This window comes from Cricetulus griseus, chromosome 3 (genome assembly GCF_003668045.3).
Source record: "Cricetulus griseus strain 17A/GY chromosome 3, alternate assembly CriGri-PICRH-1.0, whole genome shotgun sequence".
Classification (NCBI taxonomy): domain Eukaryota; kingdom Metazoa; phylum Chordata; class Mammalia; order Rodentia; family Cricetidae; genus Cricetulus; species Cricetulus griseus.
In genome coordinates this window covers 240,368,983-240,394,139 of record NC_048596.1, presented here as the reverse complement: position 1 = coordinate 240,394,139, position 25,157 = coordinate 240,368,983, and the positions used below count along the sequence as shown (strand labels likewise).

Genomic DNA, 25,157 nt, shown 5'->3' with positions numbered 1-25,157 from the left:
CATTGTTCTTACTCCCAAACCATCCCAAACAGTCTGGTAACTTGGCATCAGATGTTCAAGTACATGAGCCTATGGGGCATTTTATTATTAAAGCACAACATTAATAATTTTAGAAATTGGGCTTTTGCATAATTTACAAATTAATTTGGGAAGATTGGCATTTGTATTCCTTTGCATATTCTTGTCTGCATGCTTTTGTGTCTCATAAAGGAATTTTTAAATTTTGCATATTTTTAATTTAATTAGCTATTATTAATGGGTTCTTATAACTGATAGCCAGTATTAATGACTATTGTATGTTACTATTTTTCTGAATTTTTATTGTTTCTAGTGATTTCTCACTGAATTTTATGGTTTCTGAGAGCAGAATATTGTTTTGTCTTACTCCAGTTCTTACTCCTCTCATTTATTGCTACTTGACAGAAATACAACAGGAAGCTTTTTACTTCAAAATGAAATGTTATCTAGTGAGTTTGTTTCAGAATGAAACAGATGAAGTTAAATCAATTTTAATATTTTTTTGTTTGTTATTTGAGACAGGGTTTTTGAGTAGCTTTGGCTGTCTGGGAACTCACTTTATAGACTAGTCTGGCCTTCTACTGGGAGATCTGCCTGCCTCTGCCTCCAGAGTACTGGGATTAAAGGCACGAGCTATCACCACCTGGCTAATTTTAATAATTTTTAATTCAGTGTCTACTAAGTTATTTCCGTGTATAATCAATTTGGCATATATTATTATTACAGTATTTGTTTTTGTGTGTGTGTTGCTCATGGAAGCCAGAAGAGGTTGTATCCCTTGGAGCTACAATTACAGACAGTTGAGAGCCACTTGATAATGGGTTCTAGGAATTGAACTCAGGTCTTCTGCAAGAACAGCAAGGACTTTTACCCACTGAGCCATATCTTTAGTTTATTAGCCATTAATTATTACTTAATTATTATTCGTAGTTTATTTTTCTGACACAAAGTCTTGCTGTATAAACCAGTTTCACCTTGCATTTGAGATTCTTCTCTGTATATTGCATGCCTGTATATCATACCTAGTTGTGTAGCATATTCCTGAGGTATTGAGATATTTTATATTAACTAATAGAAATCTGGTACATATTTTATACTTAAAATTTTCTGGACTAGCCACAAGTGCTCTGTAGCTAGTGGCTTACTCTGTGAGCTGTGAAATTGGAAATTAAACGTATCTTCTAAGTATTTATGCTACCCCCACCTTTGTTAATATTGTACACTGTTTTTGAAATCTTTTTGTTAAAATGGTATATTGTTTGTAGTATTAGTGAGACGAAGTATATTTAATGTTGTTTTGGACACAGACATTCTTTTGAATATTGGAGGCTCTGCTTTAACCTAATGCAGAGCTGAGGATGATTTTGAACTTCTGATCTTTTTCTTACTTCCAAAGTGCTATGCCATCGTGTCCACCTGATCATCTATTTTATTTCTCATCTTGTTCTGTGGGATGGGTTTCTTTTGTACTAGTTTATAAGGCATTCTTTAATATTAAGGATGTTTACTTTGCTATATTGCTGACAGTATTTTCCCAGTTGTTATTTCTCCCACTGGTTCTATATTGTCTTCCAGTAGAATTCCTAAATCATTGTTTAGCTGACTTTGTTAGTTACATTTTCATTAGTTTGTCTTTGATGTAACTGCTTCTCTCCCTGTGGGTTATAATTTTATCTAAATCAGTTTTTTCTGTCATTTTTTTTTTTACTTAAAATTGAAATTGCTGTTTCCATAACTATTGGGTAAACATTTGTAATTTGTTTTTTGGTGTGTCTTTTATTATGCACAGTTCTGTCTTTCTGTTAAGAATGGACAGGGCATATTGATTTCTTGTATGGCAAAGGGTGTATTTCAGCAGTGTTTGGGTGATGATCTGATACAATTTCTTCAAGGTGAATTTTATTATTTTGTCAAGTTAAGTGTTCACCCCTTCTCTCAGGAAAAGAATAAAACCTAAAACAGTCCTTTTATTGAAATTACGTTTTAGATTTTTCTGTCTTGATGTTTAATTCTTGTTACAATTTAGTTGTCATTTGCATTTTTCTGTTATTGTATCATTAAAATTTTTTTGTCAGAGTGAGTGTATTCATGTGTTTGTATGTGTATATGTATGTGTGTACATGTGCCTACGTGTGCTCATGTGGAAGCTGGAGAAGGAAGAAGGGGTCCTGTTATATCCATGTAGTTATTTCCTTGAAATAGGTTTTCTTATTGAACCTGAAGCTTGCCATTTCAAGTACGCTGGCTAGCCAGTGAGTGTTCAGTCTGCCTGTCTTTGTCCGCAATACAGATTGTAAACCCTCACAACCATGCCCAGCTTTTGCTGAATGGGTGTTGGAGATTTGAACTCTGGTTTTTAGGTTTGTGCAGCAAGCACTCTTAGCCACTGAGCCATCTCCTTGACCCTTAAAACCTCTTTTTAATGGATTGTGGTTGTATGTATGAGTTTGCTTTTTGTGCATATAGGCTTTTCTCTTAATCAACTGACTTCTATATTCTTTTAAAATTTTAGGAAGATAGTCATCTCACCTACTAATAACTGTAATTATATTTTCCTTCTATATCTTACATTTTGCATATTAATGTCTACACAGAATTAGTAACCATGATGATTTTGTCTCAAAATGCCTAGTATTTTCCTATTAAATATGAGTGCTCTCTCCCCCCCCATTGTCTTCAGAGAGGTACAATAATAAAGTTTTAGAAAGTATTCTTCGATTGCATCGTTTTTTAAAGGTTCTTTGCTCTATGTAAAGTTAGCTGATCATGAACTGTGGTGTCTTCTTTGTCACGATGCTGGTTTTCCTCCTTTCACAGATGATGGCATGGCTTTTGTTAGTTTTTTTTTGTATGTATGTTTTTCTTTTTCAAGACATGGTTTCTTTGTGTAGCTGTGGCTTTCCTGGAACTCACTCTGTAAAGCTTTGATTGTACTATTTCTTTATATAGTTTTGGATTCAGTTCGTGTAAGTTTTATTAAGATTTTTAAACGCTGGTTGTATAAGGTAAAGTTGTAATTTTTATGCTTTCACACAGTCTTATAAGCAACTTATGTGTCTGTAGAAAGTTTAGAAGAAGCTATTTAATGATGATTTTGGTCTGTTTGGGCTCACATCCTTATCTTAAAAGCATTTTTCTCAATAACTTTTTAATTTTTTTAACCATACAGATTTTATTCACTTTATACTGAAAAGCAATTTGTCTGATATTGTAAGAATTTATTAAGATCAAAAATTGTAAAATGTGGAAATCAGCATACTTGATCTGTATCATAATGGGTTTCTTTATGCTTTTGCTGTTTTCTTGACATTTTTTGATATTAAGTATTGAGAGAATAATTAAGTCTTACAAATATGTGACAAAGTAGCTATTGTTTTCAAGGATAATCCCCCCATACCAGTCAGCATTTTATTAAAAAATTTTTGAGCCTCTAGATAGACTCTAGGAATAAAAGCCTTTAATATGTTAATTGTTCTCATTCTCAGGTGCATTTTACCTGGTGTTTGAATATATGGACCATGATCTAATGGGACTACTGGAATCAGGCTTGGTTCATTTTAATGAAAACCATATAAAATCTTTTATGAGACAGCTCATGGAAGGTCTGGATTATTGTCATAAGAAGAACTTTTTGCATAGAGATATTAAATGTTCCAATATCCTTCTAAATAATAGGTATGGATATGAACTTTATATGTTTAAAGTGTTAATGTAATATGTAACTACCTGTAAAATTCAGTTTATAGTTTAGATTTCTTGCTTAATGAACAATAGTCAGTTTACACATAAATTTCAGACTTGGTTCTTGGGTATTATCTACTTAAGTAAGTACTCCTATGCCTAGGTATCACTGAGGTACTTTGCTAAGTGGAGACTGAAGCAGCGCCTCATACACATCATCACACTAGTGTCACTGAAATAGTAACTGTGTACTGGGCCCCTTTGGGGCATTGTTTCTAAGACTACTCTCATCACTGCATCCTTTTAGGATCTTTAGGTCCTTCCTAAAATAGAATAGTGTTTGTCTAGATTAAAAATGAAATGTTTTATTACTAGTTGGTACACTGTTGTGTAGGAAATATTAGTATACAAGAGTGTACATCTTCAGTTTTGATCTACAGCTGGTTGAACTCTGAAAATTAAGAACCTGTGAATATGGATGATTGAATGGGTGCATAATGATAAAAAGAAACTTTCCAAAGCAAAATGGTAATTGTTAACTTGTAAATTTGCTTTGTACATTTTCCACTAGTTAACCTTGCATGTAGTACAGCAGTTCAATGAAAGAATTTGTATGTATTTTTGTTTTTAATGTGTCTTAATTGAGCACTAGGAATAGACTGTAAGTATATATTAGCAGATTCATGGTAGACTAATGCTTTTTTATTTTGTCTTATTTTTACCAGAGGACAGATAAAACTTGCAGATTTTGGACTTGCTCGTTTATATAGCTCAGAAGAAAGGTAAGAATACTTTGAGATGTATTATGGTAAGCCTGAAGTTCAGTTTTAGGAGCTATATTTAGAATGGTAATTTTTAAAATTTCATTTTCTGTATATGTCTTTGGCCACTCGTATGCATGTCTACCACATGTATGTCTTGTACCCGTGGAGGTCAGAAGTCCTTTGGATGCCCTGACACTGGTGTTACAGAGGGTTGTGAACTACCATGTGGATGCTGGGAACTGAACTTAGGTAGTCTGAAAAAGCAAGTACTTGTTGACCTATTTCTCCAGCCCTGGTTGGTTGGTTGATTAGTTTGTTTGTTTTAACACAGGTATTTATGTTTCCTGAATAATTATAAAGAAAAAAACTGGTTTGGCTGATTTAATTTTAATAATTTTATATATTAAACTTTTAAATAAATTTGATTTTTAAATTGTGGATTTTAAAATTTCTATTAAAATGTATAATTTTAAATATGACTGCAATGAACTTGAACTTTTTAAAAACCAATATTTAAATTTCTAGTGCAGAATCTAGACATTAAGGTTCTTAATTGTGTATTTAGTAATAAAGTTTGGTATATGGGATATGCTTTATAAATAATACATTTAAATCCTAAAACTTTGTTTTATTATTTTAGACTTCACCTTTTTTGTTTTTGTTTTACTTACATCTACAGTAGTCTGTTTTTTTCCAACTACCTGGAACTATTTAAACAAGCAGTTGTGAGGAAGTTCAGTGTATAAGATAGAGAAAGATGGAGCTTCTCTGGCTAAAGTTGGGGTGTGTATCTGATTGGCTCCCTTTGTGTCAGGTGGTAAAGAAATAGGACTCTTATTAGAATTAATACAGACTTTCAAAATAAAATATTTTGTTGAAATAATGATTTTTTGTAAATAAGCTCTGGAATTCATTGGGTTTATATATCTGTGTAATTATAAATTCTTTGAATTATGTTACCTTTTTTAAAAATTATTTTTAATTGGTGTATAAAATTATATACAATAAATTGTTTTGAACTCTTTGACATTGTAGAATGGATAAATTAGGCTAATTAGCTAATGTCATATGACTTTTGTAGAACACTTAAAATCTCTTTGTAATTTTCAAGAAGATACTGAATTGTTACTATGTTCATCAAGTTGTTTGATAGATCTCTTGAAATTACTCCTCCCATATAAATGCAAATTTTATATTTTTTGACCACTTCTCAATCTTCAACACACAACTCTTAGCAACTATCCACTCTTGCTTGTACATTTTTGAGTTGAACTTTTTTAGATTCTATATGCAAGTGAAATCATGTGATCTTTGTCTTATGTGCCTGGCTTATTTACTTAATGTCTTTCAGGTTCATCATGTTGTCACAACATTGAACAACACAGTGTTTGTTATTTTTTTTATAACTTTTTTTTTGGTTTTTTGAGACATGGTTTCTCTTTAGCTTTGGAGGCTGTTCTGGAACTCACTCTGAAGACCAGACTGGCCTAGAACTCACAGAGATCCACCTATCTCTGCCTCCTGAGTTCTGGATCAAAGGTGTGGGCCACCACTGCCCAGTATTATAACTTAGTTTTTATTAGATTTTTTTCATATGCAATGTTTTGGTTATATTCTTTTCACTTCCCCAACCCCCAGATCCTCCCCCCAACTCTCTGCCCACCTTAATGGTATTCTGTGTGCATATATGCCATACTTCTTCATCAGTTCCTCTGTTGTTGGACACATTCTAGTGTGTCTTTGCTGGTGTGAGGGACTGAATGACACTAAGGTGTGTTGACAGTGTCAAGGAGTATAGTTCAGGTTTTCAACTCTTTCTTATTTTTATATTTTGTATTTATGTAACCCAGACTGGCCTTGAACTCAGTGACCCAACTACTTCAATTTCCTAAGTGTTGAGATTAAAGATGTATGTCTCTGTGTCTGGTTCTAAATTTTTAAATATTTTTACATGATAGTAATGTTCCTTTTCATAGAGTTTGCAAAGAAAATGGTCTTAATGTTTCTTAATCTAAAATTTCACTTGAATAGAGATTTTTAAGTTTCTGATTAATCTGGCTATTCTTTGGGGGTTATTTGTTTAAGGATTATATTTTCTTAATCCCTTGATATTTCACTGTAGTTATATTGTCCTTGATGCAGTTTATCTGTCATACTCGAATGTAATTCCTTTCTTGTTCTGTTTCATCCATATTGGAATACACATAATTACCTTTAATAGCTAAAAGTTCTTTTTGTTGAAGATACCCCTATGCGTTTAGAATAGAGTTCCAGAAAAAAATACTGTACAGCTACATTTACATATATCTATATGTCTTTTTAGGACAACAAAGCCATTTCCACAAAAATTAAAATCTGCTTTTTCTAGAGGAAAAAATTATAACAGCACATGTATTACTGGTTTGAAGTTTGAAGAAAATAAATTCTATAGCCCTAAATTGAGAAACTTTGGGTGTAGTCTTTTGTGTTATCCTTATCCAGTTGTAAAATACCGTTTCTTGAGACAGTCTCACTATATATTTCAGGTCATCCTCAGACATGATTTGTAGCTTAGTTAGCTCTCGAAATGGCCTCTGGTGGCCCTTCTGCCACTGTGTTGGTGTCATTCTGAAGTCTTGGTTAAGCCAGTTAATGAGTTTCATGACTGGAAATATGGATGATGGATTTCACATTTCCAAAATTTGGCCTGGATGAGATGGCTCAGTAATTGGGAAGACTTGTTGCTCTTGCAGAGGATCCAGGTTTGTTTTCTAGTGGTATATGGTACCTCAATGCCATCTGGAACTCTAGTTCCTGGCTATCTAATGCCATCTTCTGGTTCTGTTCTCCATGGACACACACAGAGAGCACTTGCTGATTTTATACAGGCAAAACACTCATGCGTATAAAATAAAAAAGAATGAATCTTTACGTTTATAAACCCTGGGCTTTAAAGTGTTGCTCAGTGGTAGAGCACCTGTCTGGTATGTTGGAGGCTGTGGATTCAACCCACAAAACTACCAAAACCCAAAATGCTACATAGTTCCTACAAAGTATTCAAACAAATAACAAGCATACATAACCTATTATGTTTCTAAACATTGCCATTATCAAAATAAAACTTCCTTAAATAACAACCAAAGTCTGCTGCATTTCTGTGTGATGGGGTGGGGGTGGTATTGCTAATACATTCTTCTCAGGCAGAATATGTTATAAGCAATGCTGCCATCTAGTGGCTACTCTTATCTTGCCACTTGTTGAGGGAGTTTGAGAATGGATTATTGTTCCTAAATCTAGAATGGCTGTCATTTTATAGATAGAAACAGTGCTTTATTTCATATACTTTAAAACATGAAATGTGTTTTGGGAGAAGGGGGTCTCTGGCCTATTGTACTGCAGTTTCTGGGTAATGCTGAGGATCTTTTGGGAGGTTGGAGACAAAACTGTAACCATGACAATAAGAGGAGAAGGAATACTACAGAGTGATATATATATCAGTAAATAATATACCCCAAAAGTCTTCACAAATGAAAATCTTACTTAGGTCGATGACTTAATTGTAAAATCAAAATAAATTTGCAGTTCGTTTTTCTTCATGTACTCTCCATTTTGATTATGTAAAATGGGAAAGGCAATTAAATTTTCTAGCAGCATCCTACCATCCCTGTCCCACCACCTCCTTGGAAATCTCACCCATATTCTCACTACAAATCTAAATTTCAAGTGTTGACTTTTTTTTTTTATGTTATCAAGCATTTGTGTTTGCTGCACAGCTCCACCTAGGTGATATGCATATCTTAAATTAAGCTCTGTCTATAATTCCAGAAAAAAATACTTCATGGGTGTACACACACACACACACACACACACACACACACACATGCTCACACACACACATATATATATATATATATACATATGTATGTATATGTATATATTTGTATATTTATATACATACACACACACACATACCATCCTTCTAAAGAATATTCCCTGCCTTTAGTTTCTTTGTTTCATGTTGTTCTCTACTCCCATTCCTAGACACTGCCATTTTTAGCCACGCCCCCATAGTAGTATAGTTGAACTTACAATTCCCTAAATACTTGTGTTCTGAAATACCTTTGTGAGTCAACATAAATTGTTTTTCTTTTATATGCAATTATATTTTCTGTTGTTTCATCTGGAAAAATTTGGTATTTAAGTGTTTAATTCAGGTATGAATGTCTAATGAAATCTTCCAGGAACCCCAAAGGTGTCACGGTTTGCATATTTTTTCATGTGTTAGTGGCACATCGTCATCATCATCATCATCATCATCATCATCATCATTGTGTAGTGCTTTTGTACATTATTATAATTTACAACTACATTACTGCTGGGCACTAAAGAATTACAGCCATGGTTATTTGTTTGGCCTAAGCACCTGTTAATGCTTAGCACAGTGCCTAATTCAGTTTGGGTTATTTAAAGAAAAGGGGAAAAAAGGAAGATCTTTATATGTTGATTTCTTTTTAAGTAGGTAGTTTCACGATAATTATTTGTTGAGAAAGTCCTTTGAGACGGGTGGTGTAAGTGTCTTTATTTTGCAAATGTCAAAAAACAAGGCTTTTGTTTGTTCATACTGCCAGTCAGTTCCCATTAGAGCTAGGGAAGAAAACCTGAAGTTTTGGACAGAATCACTGTTCATTACAGTTTTGATTAAGCTTCTGGATCATACCTAGATCTTGTGACATTATCTTCCATGTATAAGAGAGCACTAGGGTTTTCACAAGGTTCTTTAGAGGATACCATTAGGCTAATAACAGTTTTTGTAGCTGTTTTATAGTATAGAGTTTGCTAAATTTATTTGAATGAGTGTTTTGTCTGCATTGTATGCCCCATGTGTGTACAGTACCCACGGTGGCTAGAAGAGTGTTGGATGCCCCGAAGTTAGAGTTATAGATGGTTTTGAGTTGTCATAGGGGTGCTGGGAAGTGGACCTTCGTTCTCTGAAGAGTAGCTAGGGTTCTTAACCACTGGACCATCTTCAGCCCCACATTTGCTGAATTTAATTGCCTTTGGCCTCTCAACTCTCCAGTCATATATATATGTTTTTGTTCTAGAAGTAGATTTAAAAAACTACAGAATTTTCTTTTTTTTTTCCTTCAAGTCATGTTCAGTTCTCTTAATTTTAGCACTCCCTTAAATACCAAACTACAAAGCAAAAAAATGAAAACAAACAAAAGAAGCAACTATTTTGATAATTACATTAAGGTAAAGTTTTTTTTTAAGGCATTTTTTTTTCTGTTGTTACCTGTCCTTCCAGATACTGCTTACCTTACTGATAAAATGTTGTCAGCTGCCTTTTCAAAAACTGGTAATGGAGGCCAGAGATTAATTTGGTAGTAAAGTCCTTGCCCAGTATACCCAGGGCAGTAGGGTTAATTCCTAGCGCTGTAAAACAAACCTGAAGTTGATAGTGATACTTAATAGAAAGCACAGTTGAGAGTAGCTGACTTTTAGACCCTTATTTTTGAAGTCTTTATGAAGTTTTGCCTCCTGTAAATTGCAGCTTGTTGAACTCACTGTTCTAATTTAATGACAGATGGAGTTGGATGTTTGTCTGTCTTTGATTAAATTATGGAATTTATTGCTTAGAACTTTAAGCATGGAAGTAAATTGAAATGATTCATTTCATATTCTCAGTCTGTCCCCTTTCCTAAGTGAATAAGTGCATACAACCAAATAACTATATTTTTTCAGTGCTGTATCTTCAACAAAGTGTTAATCCAATTTTTGTTAAAAAAACAGGATTAACTCTTTTCAGACATATGATTTTTTTTTATCGCTGAAGAAAAATATATATGTGTTGTTGAGTGACTTTTTAATTCTTTCTATTGTGTGAACAAGGTCTGTTATCTTTAGGATGTTGGCAGTAGGTAACCAGCCTGGAAGACCAAGTTGGAAAGACTAATTTTTGAGGATTCTGGATTTTCAGTTTTTCCACATTGAATTATCTCTTCAGATTGCAGCAGTTCTATGAATTTCTTGGAATTTAAATTTTTTTTTTACTGCTAAACACAATTTCAACCTCATTTACTTTGATCTTTACCTTTGTAAGCACAACTCCCTACTCATGGAGCATTTTCATGATACTACTTTATAAAAACTGTGTTGAGTGATATGGTTTGTGAAATTGGCCTTAATGCCTTTCTAGCTCTTCTTATGTTGAAATTTGCTTTTATGATTAAAGTCCTTGTCTTCATACTTTCTCAGTGTTTGCTTTTTTTTTTCCCCCCTCACTTAATAATAAAATGAAAAATGGAGTATGGTACCCATTTTGGAGGAGCAGGAGTCAGGAATAGAACCCAAACACCAATCTGCTTTTTTTTTTTTTTTTTTTTTTTTTTTTTTTTTTTTTTTTTTTTTTTTTTTGGTGTTATTGTATAGTGTAGGTGGACTTAAACTGAAAATCCTCCTGTCTCTCAGCCTATGGACTGCTGTGATTTCTGGAATGTTCCACCACCTTATTTTGTTAAAGGAATTTGTTTAAAACATTAAAGCACCATTCATTTCTTTAATTTTTTTCTTTTCTTTTTTTTTTTCTTTTTTTTTTTCTTTTTCTTCTTTTTTTTTTTTTTTTTTGGTGTCTTCCCCCTTCTCCCCGCTTGGTTTTTGTCTCCCTGCTCCAAAAAATGTACATTTGTTCTGAGCCATTTTAGAAAACTAAAGATTCAGTGTGAGTAATTGAGTAAGAATTAGTAATAAGGGATTTTATTGTCCTTGTGTAATCACTAGAAGCAATACATCCTAATATTATGTTTTAAGACTATGGTTTTGACTGTGTTTTGGAAAGTGAATTAGTCTTGAAAATCTAGAAGCAAGAAAAATTGATTAGAAAGCTGTTACACTGAATTTTGATAAAAAAATATTGTGGCTAGAAGTAGGCAATGGACTATATATTAGAAAGAGGTAAATTATGTCATAAGGGTCTCTACTGGAGAATAGTTAGAACTCTTATCTGTTGTGAAAAGTCTATTTCCACTCCTACCTATAAAGTTTCTGCTTGCTGGATACATTTACAATTAGAAGAGACAAAACTATTGTAAAAATTCAGTAATGGTTTAAAGAAATATAATTTCTCACTTAATAATGTTAGCTGATTGTTGCTTACCTCAGTGCACCATTAATATTTAACCATAGCATCAGTTCAAATGGTGACCGTTTCATCCGGTCATCCAGGAAACCTGGTTGGAAGATCTGCCATCTTTTACACATGCCTTCCAAGGCTGTGTAATATGAAAAGAAGTGGATGGTATAAGAAACATGTCTAGAAAAGGCTGTTAGCATGTGTATTCTTGTTCCAGTGGTATGCACTTGGTTGCATGGCCATACCTCATTGCGGTGAGGATAAGAAGTGTGGTGTATGTAGCCAGGCAGCTGCTATAGAAGAAGGGAACCAGTCCTAGAGGACAGCTGTTCTCTACCACAAGTGTTACTGTTTGTTGAGACAGGAAACAGGAAGAGTAAAGCAGTTTGCAGCAGAAGGTAACACCATACTTACTTTTGAAAGTTATGATGTAGGTTCTTAAAGATAGTTACAAACTTGGAAATTTCAGAGTAGACAGGTAGTCTTAGTAAGATGACAGCATCTATTGGGGAAAATGAGTTTTGTTTTTCAATGTATAGCATTATGTTACAGGAATTTAAAAATTATTTCCTTACAAGGTAAAAAGGAATGTGAAAGTATTAAAAAGTATAAAGGCAAAAGAAAAGGAGCATAAGAAAAAGTTTGTACTTACTGTTAAGTAGTTACAGCATGCCAGTCAGTTAAAAGTACATGCAAGTTCTTGCTTGAACAGACTTTTGATATAAGAAGTATCCAAAGGTTAGGTATTATAACTGTAAAAGGCATTTACAGGGTATTCAGAGAAGTTAAAGGCTTTAAATCATTCTACAACTCAAAGTAATGACTATAGGACTCTGGCTATAGTAATAGTGGCAGGGGAATTTTTGATAGGGCAGTTTGGATAGTTGTCTTTGAAAAAGTAAATTGGGACCAAGATCTGAGGGTGAAGAAAGAAAACTTAATGAAGATCCAGATAGGAATATTCCATTAGGAAAAGCTCAGCTACTGGGAAATACCCTGGTGTTTTAAGAGTCTGAAGTTCTGTGGTAGGGTCACAGGAATAAGATCCTCAGTGTACAGGCAGATAATAAGGCTGAGGTAAATTTTATTTACTTATTTGCAGTGGGATATGACCTGATTTTATGTTTTTAAAACAAAATGTTTTTTAAAAGATGGTAGGCAAGGGTACTTTAGAGATGAGGAAGCCAATGACTGTTGAGGTTGTATTCAAGGTGAGTTTGTTGATGGTTCCTGGCTAGCTGTGATGGCATACTGTCTGTCATCTTAGCACCTAGGAGGCTAAGACAGGAAGCCTTTTAAGTCTGAGGAGACCGTGCCCATTCCCCACCTGCAAAAGCAAAGAAAGGTACCTGTGTTGTCTTCCTGCAACAGCTGGGTAGGTAGGTATTAGCAGAATGATCCACATTCTCATGCTTAATTACCTGAAGACTTTTCTTTCTTGTCTCAAAAATACTATAAATATAATGAAAGAAATCACTAAAGGTTTTATTATGTATTGTTGGAGAAATTACGCATTTAAATCTTACTTAGGTATATCGCTTTACATGAATCTTCTGGAATTTCATAGAATGATCTTGTCAAACTTTTAAGATATGTAACATCATAACCAGATCTATCCCACTGAACACACCTGCCCCAAGCTCTGAAATTCCTAGGATTGTTTAGAAGAAAAGCATTGAAATGTGTTATCAAACAAGCAGAAGAAAGAGTATATGACAAAACTAACATTTTAGAAATCCTTAGAAAACGGTTAACTACATTAAATACATGTAATACACTTAGAACTATATTTTGTGTAGTTTTATGTTTAATCATTTGGAGAATTATTCTAAATTTGATAAAGGCAGTAAACCAAACTTAAAGCTAAAAGTGACTGTAATAAATTGCATGGAATTTTATATGTGGCATGTAAACTAATCTTTTGTATTGAGTACTTTTTTAAAATAAAATTTCATTACCCAAATATTTGTAGTTTCTCTAAACTTTCATTATTTTTTAAATTAAAAAAATAGGGATTTACATTAATTTAAATGTTTATTTGAGAGTAGTTTAACCTAGTTTCAATCTTACAACTTAGGCTTCAAGTGCATATAGATAGACCCTTGAAACAATTTAAAAGCTAATCCTCATAAGTTTCCAAGCTTTCTTTCTCCGACCAGCTCATTCACATGTCACCTTATGTTACATTTAAGTGTTCTATTGCACCTCATGTTTTCCTAGGCTTTGTGCTTGGGCTCATGTTCAAGAATGAGTCTTTTGAGTGAAGATAGAAAATATAGGGAGATAAGACAGTGAAATCATGTCATGATGAATTGTTGAGAGAGATTAGATCTTATGCTGGCAGATATTTTGCTGTGCATCGAAGAATTAATGGTAAGTAAGAAGATTGGGAAGGAATTTTAGATTTAAAGGAATTATGCTTAAATAAGAATGATCAAGTCCAGCTTTAGTAGAACAACTAGGGTTTAAAATACCTTTTATTATATGAAGATAATTGATGCCAGAAACTAAGCAAATTTACTAAGGAAATTTACTAAGGAAAGTATACTTAATTTTATTTGCTTCATAGGCATTTTAGCCAGATGTGGTTGTATATGCCTGACTCCCAGCTCTTGGGTATCAGAGGTAGGAAAGTTCCTGGAAACTCAAGACTATCCTGGCTACAAAGCAAATCCCAGACCAGCCAGGGCTAGACAGTGAGACTTTGCCTGAAAATAAAACTAAGCCAAATCAAAAATCCTTAAACTCTTACTTATTAGTTTTCAGTTTGACAAATGTCAACAGAAGTTCTTTTTTTTTTTTTTTTTTTTTTGACTTCGGGAATATTGTGATGCCTAAATTGGTAATTTACAGTATTAATACTCAGATTATTTAGAGAAATTTGGCCAAGTGTGGCAGAGCAGTTGAGATGGATCGTAGGCTTTCTAGAATTTCAGATCTATGGTTGCTAAAAGAAGTTGTTGCTGGATTAAATTGCATGCATTTTTTCTTTGCCCCAAATGAATCTGATCCAGCCCCTCTCAGGTGAATGAATGGGCTTGGAATACAGCCTTTCTGGGGAATTTACTGTCTGTCCTTGTAGTCCTTGTTATTTGGAAGACATCTAAAAGAATAAGGTTTATAACTGGCATAAAAAGATAGTTTCTTTGAAGTCTATACTTTAGCTGTAGGCCCTGATTTTTTAGGATCATCTTCATTCATATAAATCATGTAGGATATTGTTTGATGTTTAGAAATACTGTGCTGTTGAATTTGTACTGTGATGATGGTCAGACTTAACCTTATTATATTCCTTATTATATTGGCTATATATATATATATATATATATATATATATATATACATATATATATATATATATATATATATATTATATTCTCTTTTTAATTTTCTGATAAAGCACCATAGCTGTAGTTTGTGGTTCTGTGTAGACTAGACAACAACTACTTTTGTAGTTGATATCTACTTTATCTTCACAAACCAAAGTGCATCCAAATATGTTAAATATTTTCAAAGACATGCCTAGTTAAAAACTTTTGCTAGGGGTTAACTGTGGTGGTGCCCACATTGTAATCCTAGCACACAGAGGAAGCAAGAGGATCTCTGTGAGTTCAAGGCCAGCCTGGTCTATACAACAAGACCCTAGCTCATCAGCGAATAAAGAACAAACTTTTGTTAGGGACTTGGGTAGAGCACTTGCCTAGCACATGAGCGGTCTTGGATTCAGTCCTCAGACCCAAAACAAAAGCATTCATTTTGTTAGGTAATCTCAATTTAAAGAGATTGCTGTGTTAGTCCTTTGCCAGGCTCGTGAACCCATTTATGAATTAATCATTTGAAAAGTTCTTAGGGAAAGGAAAATCACTACTCAGCATTTGAGTTGATGAATGACTTCTCTTTACCCAAATTGCAGTTAATAGCTAAGTGCTTATTTTTATATTCTCAAATTGAGGGAATTTCTCCTTACTGTTCATGTGTTTTATGATTGTGTATTAAATATCCGAGTTTTAATTATGATTGTAGGATTGCTTTATCTAAAGTAGTATTTCCTAAGAGAATTTTACTACAAATTCTAACTTTAAAGAGTCCTCTCTCTCTCTCTCTCTCTCTCTCTCTCTCTCTCTCTCTCTCTCTCTCTCTCTCTCTCTGTTTTGTTTTTTTAGTCGCCCATATACTAACAAGGTCATTACTTTGTGGTACCGTCCACCTGAATTGCTCTTGGGAGAAGAACGATATACACCAGCTATTGATGTATGGAGCTGTGGGTAAGATAGGCACATTGGCTTATGGTACTAAAAAGTTTTGATAGTGAATTAAAATGAGGAAATTTAGATAATGACAGCTCTGCTTTTCTTTATTAGATGTATCCTTGGTGAACTCTTCACTAAAAAGCCTATATTTCAAGCAAATCAGGAACTTGCACAGCTAGAGCTAATAAGGTAAGCTGCTGGTGATAGTTTTGGTAATGCATAATGTTACTCCACAGAGTATTGAATGCATTTCAAGCTTGTCTCTTCAGGAGAGCAACATGGTTCTCTTGAAGTCTAGTGACTACTAAATGGAGGACAAACTAGAGTGCAGGCTGTCTGATACTTGATCCAGTAAAATTAAGGAACGTAAAAAGTGTGGGGTTTTTTTTTGTTCCTTTGTTTATTCTGGTGTTTTTGTGATGAAGAAATAGATTAAATTACAGAACTTAGTTCCTCATATGACTGAGAAGGTAGGAGACAATGCATGAAAAAATACTTCCTTCTGTGTACACATGGTAAATTTACATGTAACTGTATCTATGTGTACATATCAAAATATATGTGCATATTTATCAACATTTTTTGTAGGCTGTCAGGATATAACTCAAAAGCAGTTAACTCATATACATTAGTCAACTTTCTGTTTATATTGCATTTTAAGAGTATTCTTTTTTTCTATTTTTTCTTTTTGTGGTTTTCTTTTCCTGTCAAAATGGGATTTCATATTCTGGCTCAGGCTGGCTTTGAGATTGCTATGTAGCCCAGGCTGACCTTGAAGTCTTAGATGTTTTCTTACCTTAGCCTCTCTAGCACTTGATTACAGGTGTAAGTCATCTCACCAAGCTTTAAATTCTTTTCTATTTTAAAGGAGTTTGGTTTTCTATATAACAAGGTAAATTTACAACTTAGAAGATTTTCAAGAATAAGGTATTTGGTAGAGAATTTTGAAGGAGACACAATTTACAGCATTTCTCTTTCCTAACTAAACAAATAAATATAAAGCAACAGACATAACCAGAGAAGGATTCCAGATGCCATCTTAGAAATTTGGAAGATAACCATCCAGAAAGAGAACACTTTAATCAAGAAGAAAAATCCAGAGAAAGAACATTCTGCCTTTGGGAAAGTTCATTACAGTATTAGAGTTTGGCTACCCCTTAATTCTTCCCTTAAAAAACAAACAAAAAGGTCCCCAAATTTTAATATTGTTCTTGCCAGTTGTTAAATTAGATTAATTTTTTTCTTTTGCTATAGAGCATAGCAAAAACCCCAAAAAGGTGTGTTAGAACCTCTTTTCTCTGGGGATAACATGTCTACAGTCAGAAGTACCTCAGCCAGAACTAGCATTACTTCAACTCCAGGGCAGCCAGTTCCCTTAGAAAATGGAAGCACATGTCTCATGGGAGTCCAAACATGGAACTTTTAATGAAATTACAAAGAGAGAGGGGCGTCTTGGTCTATTTCCTTTTGTTACTGCCCAAATACCACAGGCTAGAATATATACAGAATAAAAGTTGTTCAGCTCATGATTTTCAAGGCTACCAATTTAGGACTGAGAAGCTGTGGGTAACAAACTCTGCAAAGCCCTAAGATGACATAGGGAGAGACAGACAAAGCTAACCAGAAGCTAGCTTTTCTAATAGAGATGGCTCTGCAGTCACTCATTAATAATGAGTCCTCCTGTCTTTCCCTCCCCCCACCCCCTAGAATTTACACCAATCAAATTCCATTAACATGGGACTTTGATGTTAATTTTCCAACACATGGAATTTAAGGGACACATAAAACCAAAGCAGGGACAGAGTTTACCAGGAACACATCAAACTTTTATTTTTCCTTTTTGGTATGACAGACAAGTGAACTAGAATTAAGAGGACTTGGCACTCCCCCAAATAGGTATACTCTTCATTGCTAATTTGAACTTTTATAAGTGTTAGTTATATTTTAGGATACACCAAAAATGAGAATTCCCGAAGAATTAAATAGAATATATTCTCTAAATAAGGTAAAGTTAGAATGCAAAAATGAAGATTAAATCTGCATTTTAAAAAGAGCAGATGGAATGGGGAGGTGATTCAGTGGGTAAAGACACTTGCCACAAAGCCTAGTGACTTGAGTTTGAACTAGAAGACCAGTGTAATGGAAGGAGAAAACTAATTTCTAAAAGCTGTCTTTTGCACACATCTGCCACAACATGTGGAAATGCCTGCTGAACCGTGCATACACAAATCAGAAGCAGTACATCAAACATAAATATGGCATGGGTTTAAATCTTTGCTTAAAGGAGAAAGTCACAGCCTTCAGTGCAGTTTTGTGCTGTATAATGACATTTAGTTAGCCACAGATTGTATGGACAATGGTGATCCAGTGAAGCTGAAAATTGCTATCAACTAATCAACTAATGCTATCGTAGTTATTTTAGCATGATAGTGCACAGATGGCTTACAGTTTAGGATGCTCACTCTGCTGTGTTAATCATTTGTAACACATAATTGTTGTCTTAGTTAGGGTTTCTATTCCTGTGAAGAGACACCATGGCCATGGCAACTATTATAAAGGAAATCATTTAATTGGCCAACTTACAGTTCAGAGGTTCAGTACATTATCATCATGGTGAGACATGGCAGCATACAGGCAGACATGGTGCTAGAGAAAGACCGGAGAATTCTACATCTTTGATCTGGAGGCAATAGGAAGTGAACTGAACTAGACCTAGCTTGAGCATAGGAGACCTTAAAGCCTGTCCCTACAGTGACACACTTCCACCAACAGGCCACATCCACTTTAACAAGGCCCCATCTCCTAATATTGCCACTCCCTATGGATTTATGAGGACTAATTACATTCAAATTACTACAATCATTAAGTACACAATACTCAGTAGTGATAATAAACTGCCATGTTACTGGCTTATTTACTGTATTTTATTCTGGTTTTTGGTTTTTCAAGACAGGGTTTCTCTGTAGCTTTGGAGCCTATCCTGGCACTTGCTCTGGAGACCAGGGTGGCCTCGAACTCACAGAGATCCGCCTGCCTCTGCCTCCTGAGTGCTGGGATTAAAGGCGTGCGCCACCAATGCCCGGCTGTATTTTATTCTTTATTGTTATTCTCATCTGTACTTGAACTTAAAAAATAAGTTTATTGTAAAACAGTATGCCATATTACTGGCTGCAGCCTTATATACCGCCTCTTTTGATTGTATCAAGAAGCCACATCAAGTGATAACCTTTACCAACTAGATTTGTTTAAGGCACCCGCTGATGTTCATATGATAACAGAGTCACACAGCAATACAGTTCTCAGGACATATCCCAGTTGTTAAGCAACTCAACTACTGTATTGTGTAAGTGAGAAAATGAAAACTACTGAAGTGAGCATTCAGGTGGCAAACTGGAGCAGCAAAATAAAATCAGGGACTAACAAGTACTTAATGAGCACAATACAGAAAAATGTAGAACTTTATGTATAAACCCAAGATTTCATTTTGAGATTATTTACACATATGTACTATATAAATTAATCTTATAAATTAGTGTGAAATGAAGTGAAATGAAGACTTTGATAGAGAAACTTACCTCAGATATAAAGAAAATAAAAACTATTGAGATCATTTAATTCACAAAAAAATAACCCTAAAACATATTAGAAAGCCCTAAACATGGCTGGAGAGATGGTTCAGCGGTTAAGAGCACTGGCTAATCTTCCAGAGGACCTGAGTTCAATTTCCCAGCAACTGCATTTTCTCTTACAGCTACCTGTGATATGATCTGATGTCCTCTTCTGGAATAATGGTGTACATTCAGATAGAACATTCATATACATAAAATAAATAAATCTTAAAGAAAGCTCTAAATATATAAAATAGCATTATTAAAGTATTATTTTGAAGAATCAGACTTGTGCATGTTAGTGGGAAATTCTTGGAAGTATTTCAAAAGCCATTTTCTTAATACTTCTTTGTATTTATTTTTAATCAAAATAAAATAGGCATACTTTATTTTTCATTAATAGGCTTTAAAGGGCTTTTTAAAATGGCAGTTTATTTCTTAAAAGTATTCTTTTATGTTTATTTTTATTTTTAAGTATGTGGGGTTTTGTACATGTGTGTTGATTCTGATGTTAAATATTTATAAAAGTTCAAGATTTGGTTCTATAACATTAAAAAAAAACTTAAGGAAATAAAATAACTTCCTTAGAAGTGTGAGTGTATCAGACAGCAAAAGTATACTGAAAGGTTGTGGGCCTTTGAGTCCTGTAGACCCGAGGTCAGATATCACCCCTTTAACTGTGATGTGAGTGAGTTGTGTGAGCTGTGAATTTGACTCTTCACAGTTAGAATAGTACTATAACATGCCTAGAGAGGTAGGGAATGAACTCCTTGCATGTTGTGTCATGTGATTATTTCTTCAGTCAGAAGCTGAGGTATGTGCTGAAGTGTTGATGGCCAGACTAAATATGAAAAACTGATGAAGTAGCAATACTAATAAAAATCTGCTTTAAAGACTTACACTGCAATGACTGATTTATTTATAATTTGCTTTGTCCAAGAAAGTTAAGCTGGGGGTGTAGCTCAGTGGTAGGATACCCTAGTTTCAACTTGTAATAGTAGTAAATTTAAAATAAAACATAATATGCAGATATTTTCATATTATATATGTAAATATTTTAGGCAAATGGTAGGTCTGCACTAGAGATAGAAGTGATGAAAAAAGGATGGAAAACCCTGGTGGCAGCAAAATGGGGTGAATGGGAACACAATGTTTCTATGTGGACATAGACTAAGGTTTACGCTTTTTTTTGTCTGGTTATTTCGAGACTGAATCTCTCACCATGTAGCTCTGACTGTCCTAGAACTCTGCTTTGTGGCCAAACTGGCCTTGAACTCAGAGATGCCCAAGTGCTGGGATTAAAGGCATGTGCCACCATGTCCACTAAAGGTTCACACTTTTAGACTGTTGTATGAGTGCAAATTTTAAGACTACATTGCTTGGAAATAAAGAAATTTCCCCATTCTGGGCATAGTGGCGCATGCCTTTAATCTTAACCACCAGACTGTTTTTTCCAGCCTCTGGACCTCACTTTTGAGAATGTTTTTTCAAAACATTAAAAATAACAAGTGGAAAACAAGCCATTATAAACTGTTAAAATGTCACAGTCCCTTTATTAAGCTTGAGTAATAATCTTCCTTTGAATGTAAGAATGAATGCATATTAGAAAATCTTTTAATGTAATTTGTGGCACTAATAATTCTAGAAAGAAATACAGGTAATAACTGTAGAGCTTCTAAAATTCAGACTGACAAAATTTTAAAAGCCACAAAAATGAAAAACTAAAAAGATGTAAATGAACAAGAACACATACACGCACGCACGCACGCACGCACTACATTTTTAGCAATTCTCAAACATTGCTATAATGCTGATGGTACATTATAAGGCATTTTTGATCTCTAGTTTTAATAGGATGCTTTGAATTTAATCTCTTGGAAAGCTGGTGGATTTTGGTTTGAGAAACACAGGATACACATCAAAATATATTCACAAACATAGATGAAAATTCCCAGGTATCTATTATTAAGAAGGCATTCACTGAGCCAGCTGTGGTGGGTGGTACAGTCTTGAATACCAGTACTGGAGAGGCAGAGGCAGGTAGATCTGATCTCTTAAGTACAGATTGCCTGGTCTACTTAAGCTCCAGGCCAGCCTGTGCTGAAAAGTAAGTCTCTGCCTGGGTGTGTATGTGGTAAATCTGTAAAGCTTCAATTTTGACCCTTCCCTGTATATTTCCAGATTAACTTAGAAAATGCAGTGGGCTAAAAACATTCAAAAGAAAAAACATTAAAGCTATTAATAGCAAACACAAAGTCTTATTGCAAAATAGACATAGAACTGAGGGAAATAAATTATTGCCAGGATAAAAAAATGTAAAGCTTTTAAGTTTAGAACATCAAGATTCTAATGTCTTGTGTGCTGCTTTAGTACTTACTTTCCAACAGTGCACATATGAAACAATTGAAACTGTAGCTTATGTTCATGTGAGTGTTAATAGGCAGGTGTTTCTCTCTGCCTGTTAACATATTTCTCTTAACTCTCTCCCACCTGGCTGTGTTTTATCCTTGGAACTATGACCAAAAGTCTTCTTCATCTTTTCTCTCACTTAAATTTTCTTTAACATCAGCAGTTGAAAGTGCCCTTCATTTCTTTATTCAATTATACTCTATTATTAATGTGCTTGGGACCAAGAGAAACACAGCTAGGCATATAATCAGAGCACAAAGGATGAAACCAGTGCTAAAGAAACAAATAGCATGTGGAAGAATGTCCATTTTGCATAGCCTTTGGGAAGAGAAGAACTTTTTCGGTAGACTGTGATGAGGGAAGAGCTGCTTAGAATCTAGGAAGAAATATATTCGGGGAAAAATGAAGGAGCAGTCTGTGGGGTAAAGGTTCATTCTGAGAAGGGGGATGAGCTTCATATGACTGAGACTGCTCTTGGGAACCTGTCAGAGTGTATTCGATGGGAGTCCAACATTTCTTAAAAGTTTGAGGAGGTTTTGAAAATTGGTTTTTAAGCAGAAGAGACTAGACAGAAAATAAGGCATTAGTGGTTACAGTGATGGACCCACATTTTTTTTAAATAACATGTTAAGCCTTACTGACAGTTTTACTGATGATATACATATATTCTTGCAATTTTTATATATTAAAGCCTATTTCCCCAGTATGATTACTTGTATGTGTATACTACACTATTGAGGAATTTCAAGGCAGTCAAAGAGTAGATCATTTAAAATAAATATATAAATACCTGTGACCAGTAACACTGCTGAAACTGCAGAACTGTATATTTCTAGATGACTAGTTGTTGGGGTTGGGTAGGAAGTCTGTTTTTGCTGTTAATACCAGGCTCCTTTATGTTTATGAGAGAAGACCATGCCAATACCCCCAAACCAGAGTGAGACATGTACTAAATTTATTTTCTTAATTTGTAACACATAGGCAATATATTCTAAACATCACCTATGTTTTAAGATTTTATTTAATAGGAAGGCTTTTAGCAGATTAAATGTATTTGTGGAAAATTTGGGGATTTTCAAATTAACTTGTGAAGAGTAAAGTATTTAAACGTATAATACTACTGTATTCAATACTACTGTATATCAAGGTTTTTGTATTCATAAAAACTGTTTGATTTTTTTAATAATTGTATTTATTAGTTTTTGTATGTAGGTTGTAATGACAACGTTCCTTTTCTTCCTTTCTTTTTCTTTGTTGTTTAGCCGTATATGTGGGAGTCCTTGTCCTGCAGTGTGGCCTGATGTAATCAAACTGCCATATTTCAACACCATGAAACCAAAGAAGCAATATCGTCGAAAGTTAAGAGAAGAATTTGTTTTGTAAGAAAGGGATGCTTAAATATCCACATGGCATTGATTGTTTATTTTGAAGTCACCTTTTGAGGTTTAAGATTTTTTGTTTTACTTGGTTTTATCTTTTGTTGATATTTGAGGCAGTTTCAGAAGCTGGCCTTGAATTCTCTGTGTAGCTGAGGATGACCTTGAACTCAACTCTTGATTTCTGACTTCCTCACAGGTGCTGAGAATATGGGTGTAACTTAGCACATACAACTCAGAAAGTCATGTCACAGGAATTGTAGGGCTTTTTCTTGTGCATTTCCCTTTGCTGCATGTAAAGGGCCTTTCACCTCATAGTAACTGGGACATTAGGCTTTATTTGTTTACGTAGAAAAACTTTAATAATTGTGTTGTAAATTTTTTTGAAACAGTATTGAGCTCAGATTTTTATTTTAGGAGACTACTCAATTTTTAATGTATGACAGTGCATTGCTCATAGAGTAATAAAAGATGCTGTTTGTTAAGCAGTCCAGAATTGTATAAAAATAACAATAGTTCTTGAAAAGGAAATTGTTACTTGTGTAGAGTACTGCAAACACTATTTAACCAATAGTTCATTAATACTTAACAGATTATTAAATTAGCTTTTAAATATTCATCACCAGCAATTACCTATTTGTTCATGGTATTCTATAAATTATAATAAGAATTTATTAGTTAAAGTAATGAGGATTTTAAAGCTGTAGGTCATCAGAGTAAGGTAGTTGGTATTTAAAATACATTTTAAATTCATTTTCCAATTTAATACCAAATACTTTTCTTTAAAATAAGTGCTCACAGGAGCACAGCCCCGTGTGAAGACTGTGCTTGACTTTTGTGTCCTCTGGTGCTAGTATCCCTGCAGCTGCGCTCGACTTATTTGATTACATGCTTGCCTTGGATCCCAGTAAGCGGTGCACTGCTGAGCAGGCTCTTCAGTGTGAGTTCCTACGAGATGTAGAACCCTCCAAAATGCCTCCACCAGAGTAAGTGACTTTCTTTTATTTTAGATTTTATTTTTAGAGAATCTGGATGGCATTGAAAATTTTGTTAATTAGATGTCAAGATCAGAAGGTATGCCTAAGTTGAGTTAGGTAAACCATCAGAAAAGTATATGATTTGCATATCAAGAATACAAGTGCTTGCTTATTGTTGAGTTTACCATAGAGCAGTAAAAATAGCCCTTAACATTTCTTTAGCTGGTGTAGGATAGTGTTATGTTTCACCTCTAAGAATAAGAACCCCCACTGTGGTAGAGCACATCCACACCAGGACCTTAGCTTCTGAGAGTGGTCCTGCTTTAGCCAAAGCTTTGAGTACTTTGCTAAACTTAATTTTTACAACCCTTTAAGGTAGGTATTATTATTATTACCACTGCTTAACAGAGGAGGAAGCAGGCTCAAAGAGGTTAAAAAACTTGCCCAAGAATACAAATATGGTAAAGGGTGGTGCCAGATCTTAAACTGAAGTCAGTTTAATAAGAAACAGAAGTTCTGAAAATACTCTGTGATATATCCTATACAATAGAAAATCCTTATCATTACCTAAAAGAATGTTAGGGTCAGAAACATGTTTGCAATGAGATAGATCATGGAGAGAAAATGCATAGTTTTGGGGAATTGGCATAGCTAGTTTCTTGAGTCTTCTTATAGATTCTGTATTTTGTGTATGATTGGTTGGGAAGAAGGCAATCCATTTACCTCTCCATGATAGGATCTAAAGTTTTGTAGGTATTTCCTTGGTAATTGTTAACATGATCAGCAACATTAAAAGCATGCCTGTCTCTAATAAAATACTTTTGCATATTATATTAATAAGCATAGGCTTTAGAGTTCAAATCCTGGCTCTTCCACTTACCAGTTATATGGTGTTTATTTCCACAGGGCTTGTCATAAATCATTAGGATTTTATTGAACTATATAAAAATGGCACATGGGATAGTT

The 25,157-nt window shown here is 34.2% G+C and overlaps 1 protein-coding gene across 1 annotated transcript in view; it reads left to right on the top strand.

Annotated features, from left to right (window-relative positions):
- Cdk13 (cyclin dependent kinase 13) overlaps positions 1–25,157 on the top strand; it is a 96,868-nt gene that overhangs the window by 59,348 nt on the left and 12,363 nt on the right. The window contains 6 exon segments of the mRNA XM_027409388.2: positions 3,504–3,693; positions 4,425–4,481; positions 15,735–15,836; positions 15,933–16,010; positions 23,101–23,217; positions 24,069–24,200. Of these exon segments, the coding sequence (XP_027265189.1) occupies positions 3,504–3,693; positions 4,425–4,481; positions 15,735–15,836; positions 15,933–16,010; positions 23,101–23,217; positions 24,069–24,200 (676 nt within the window).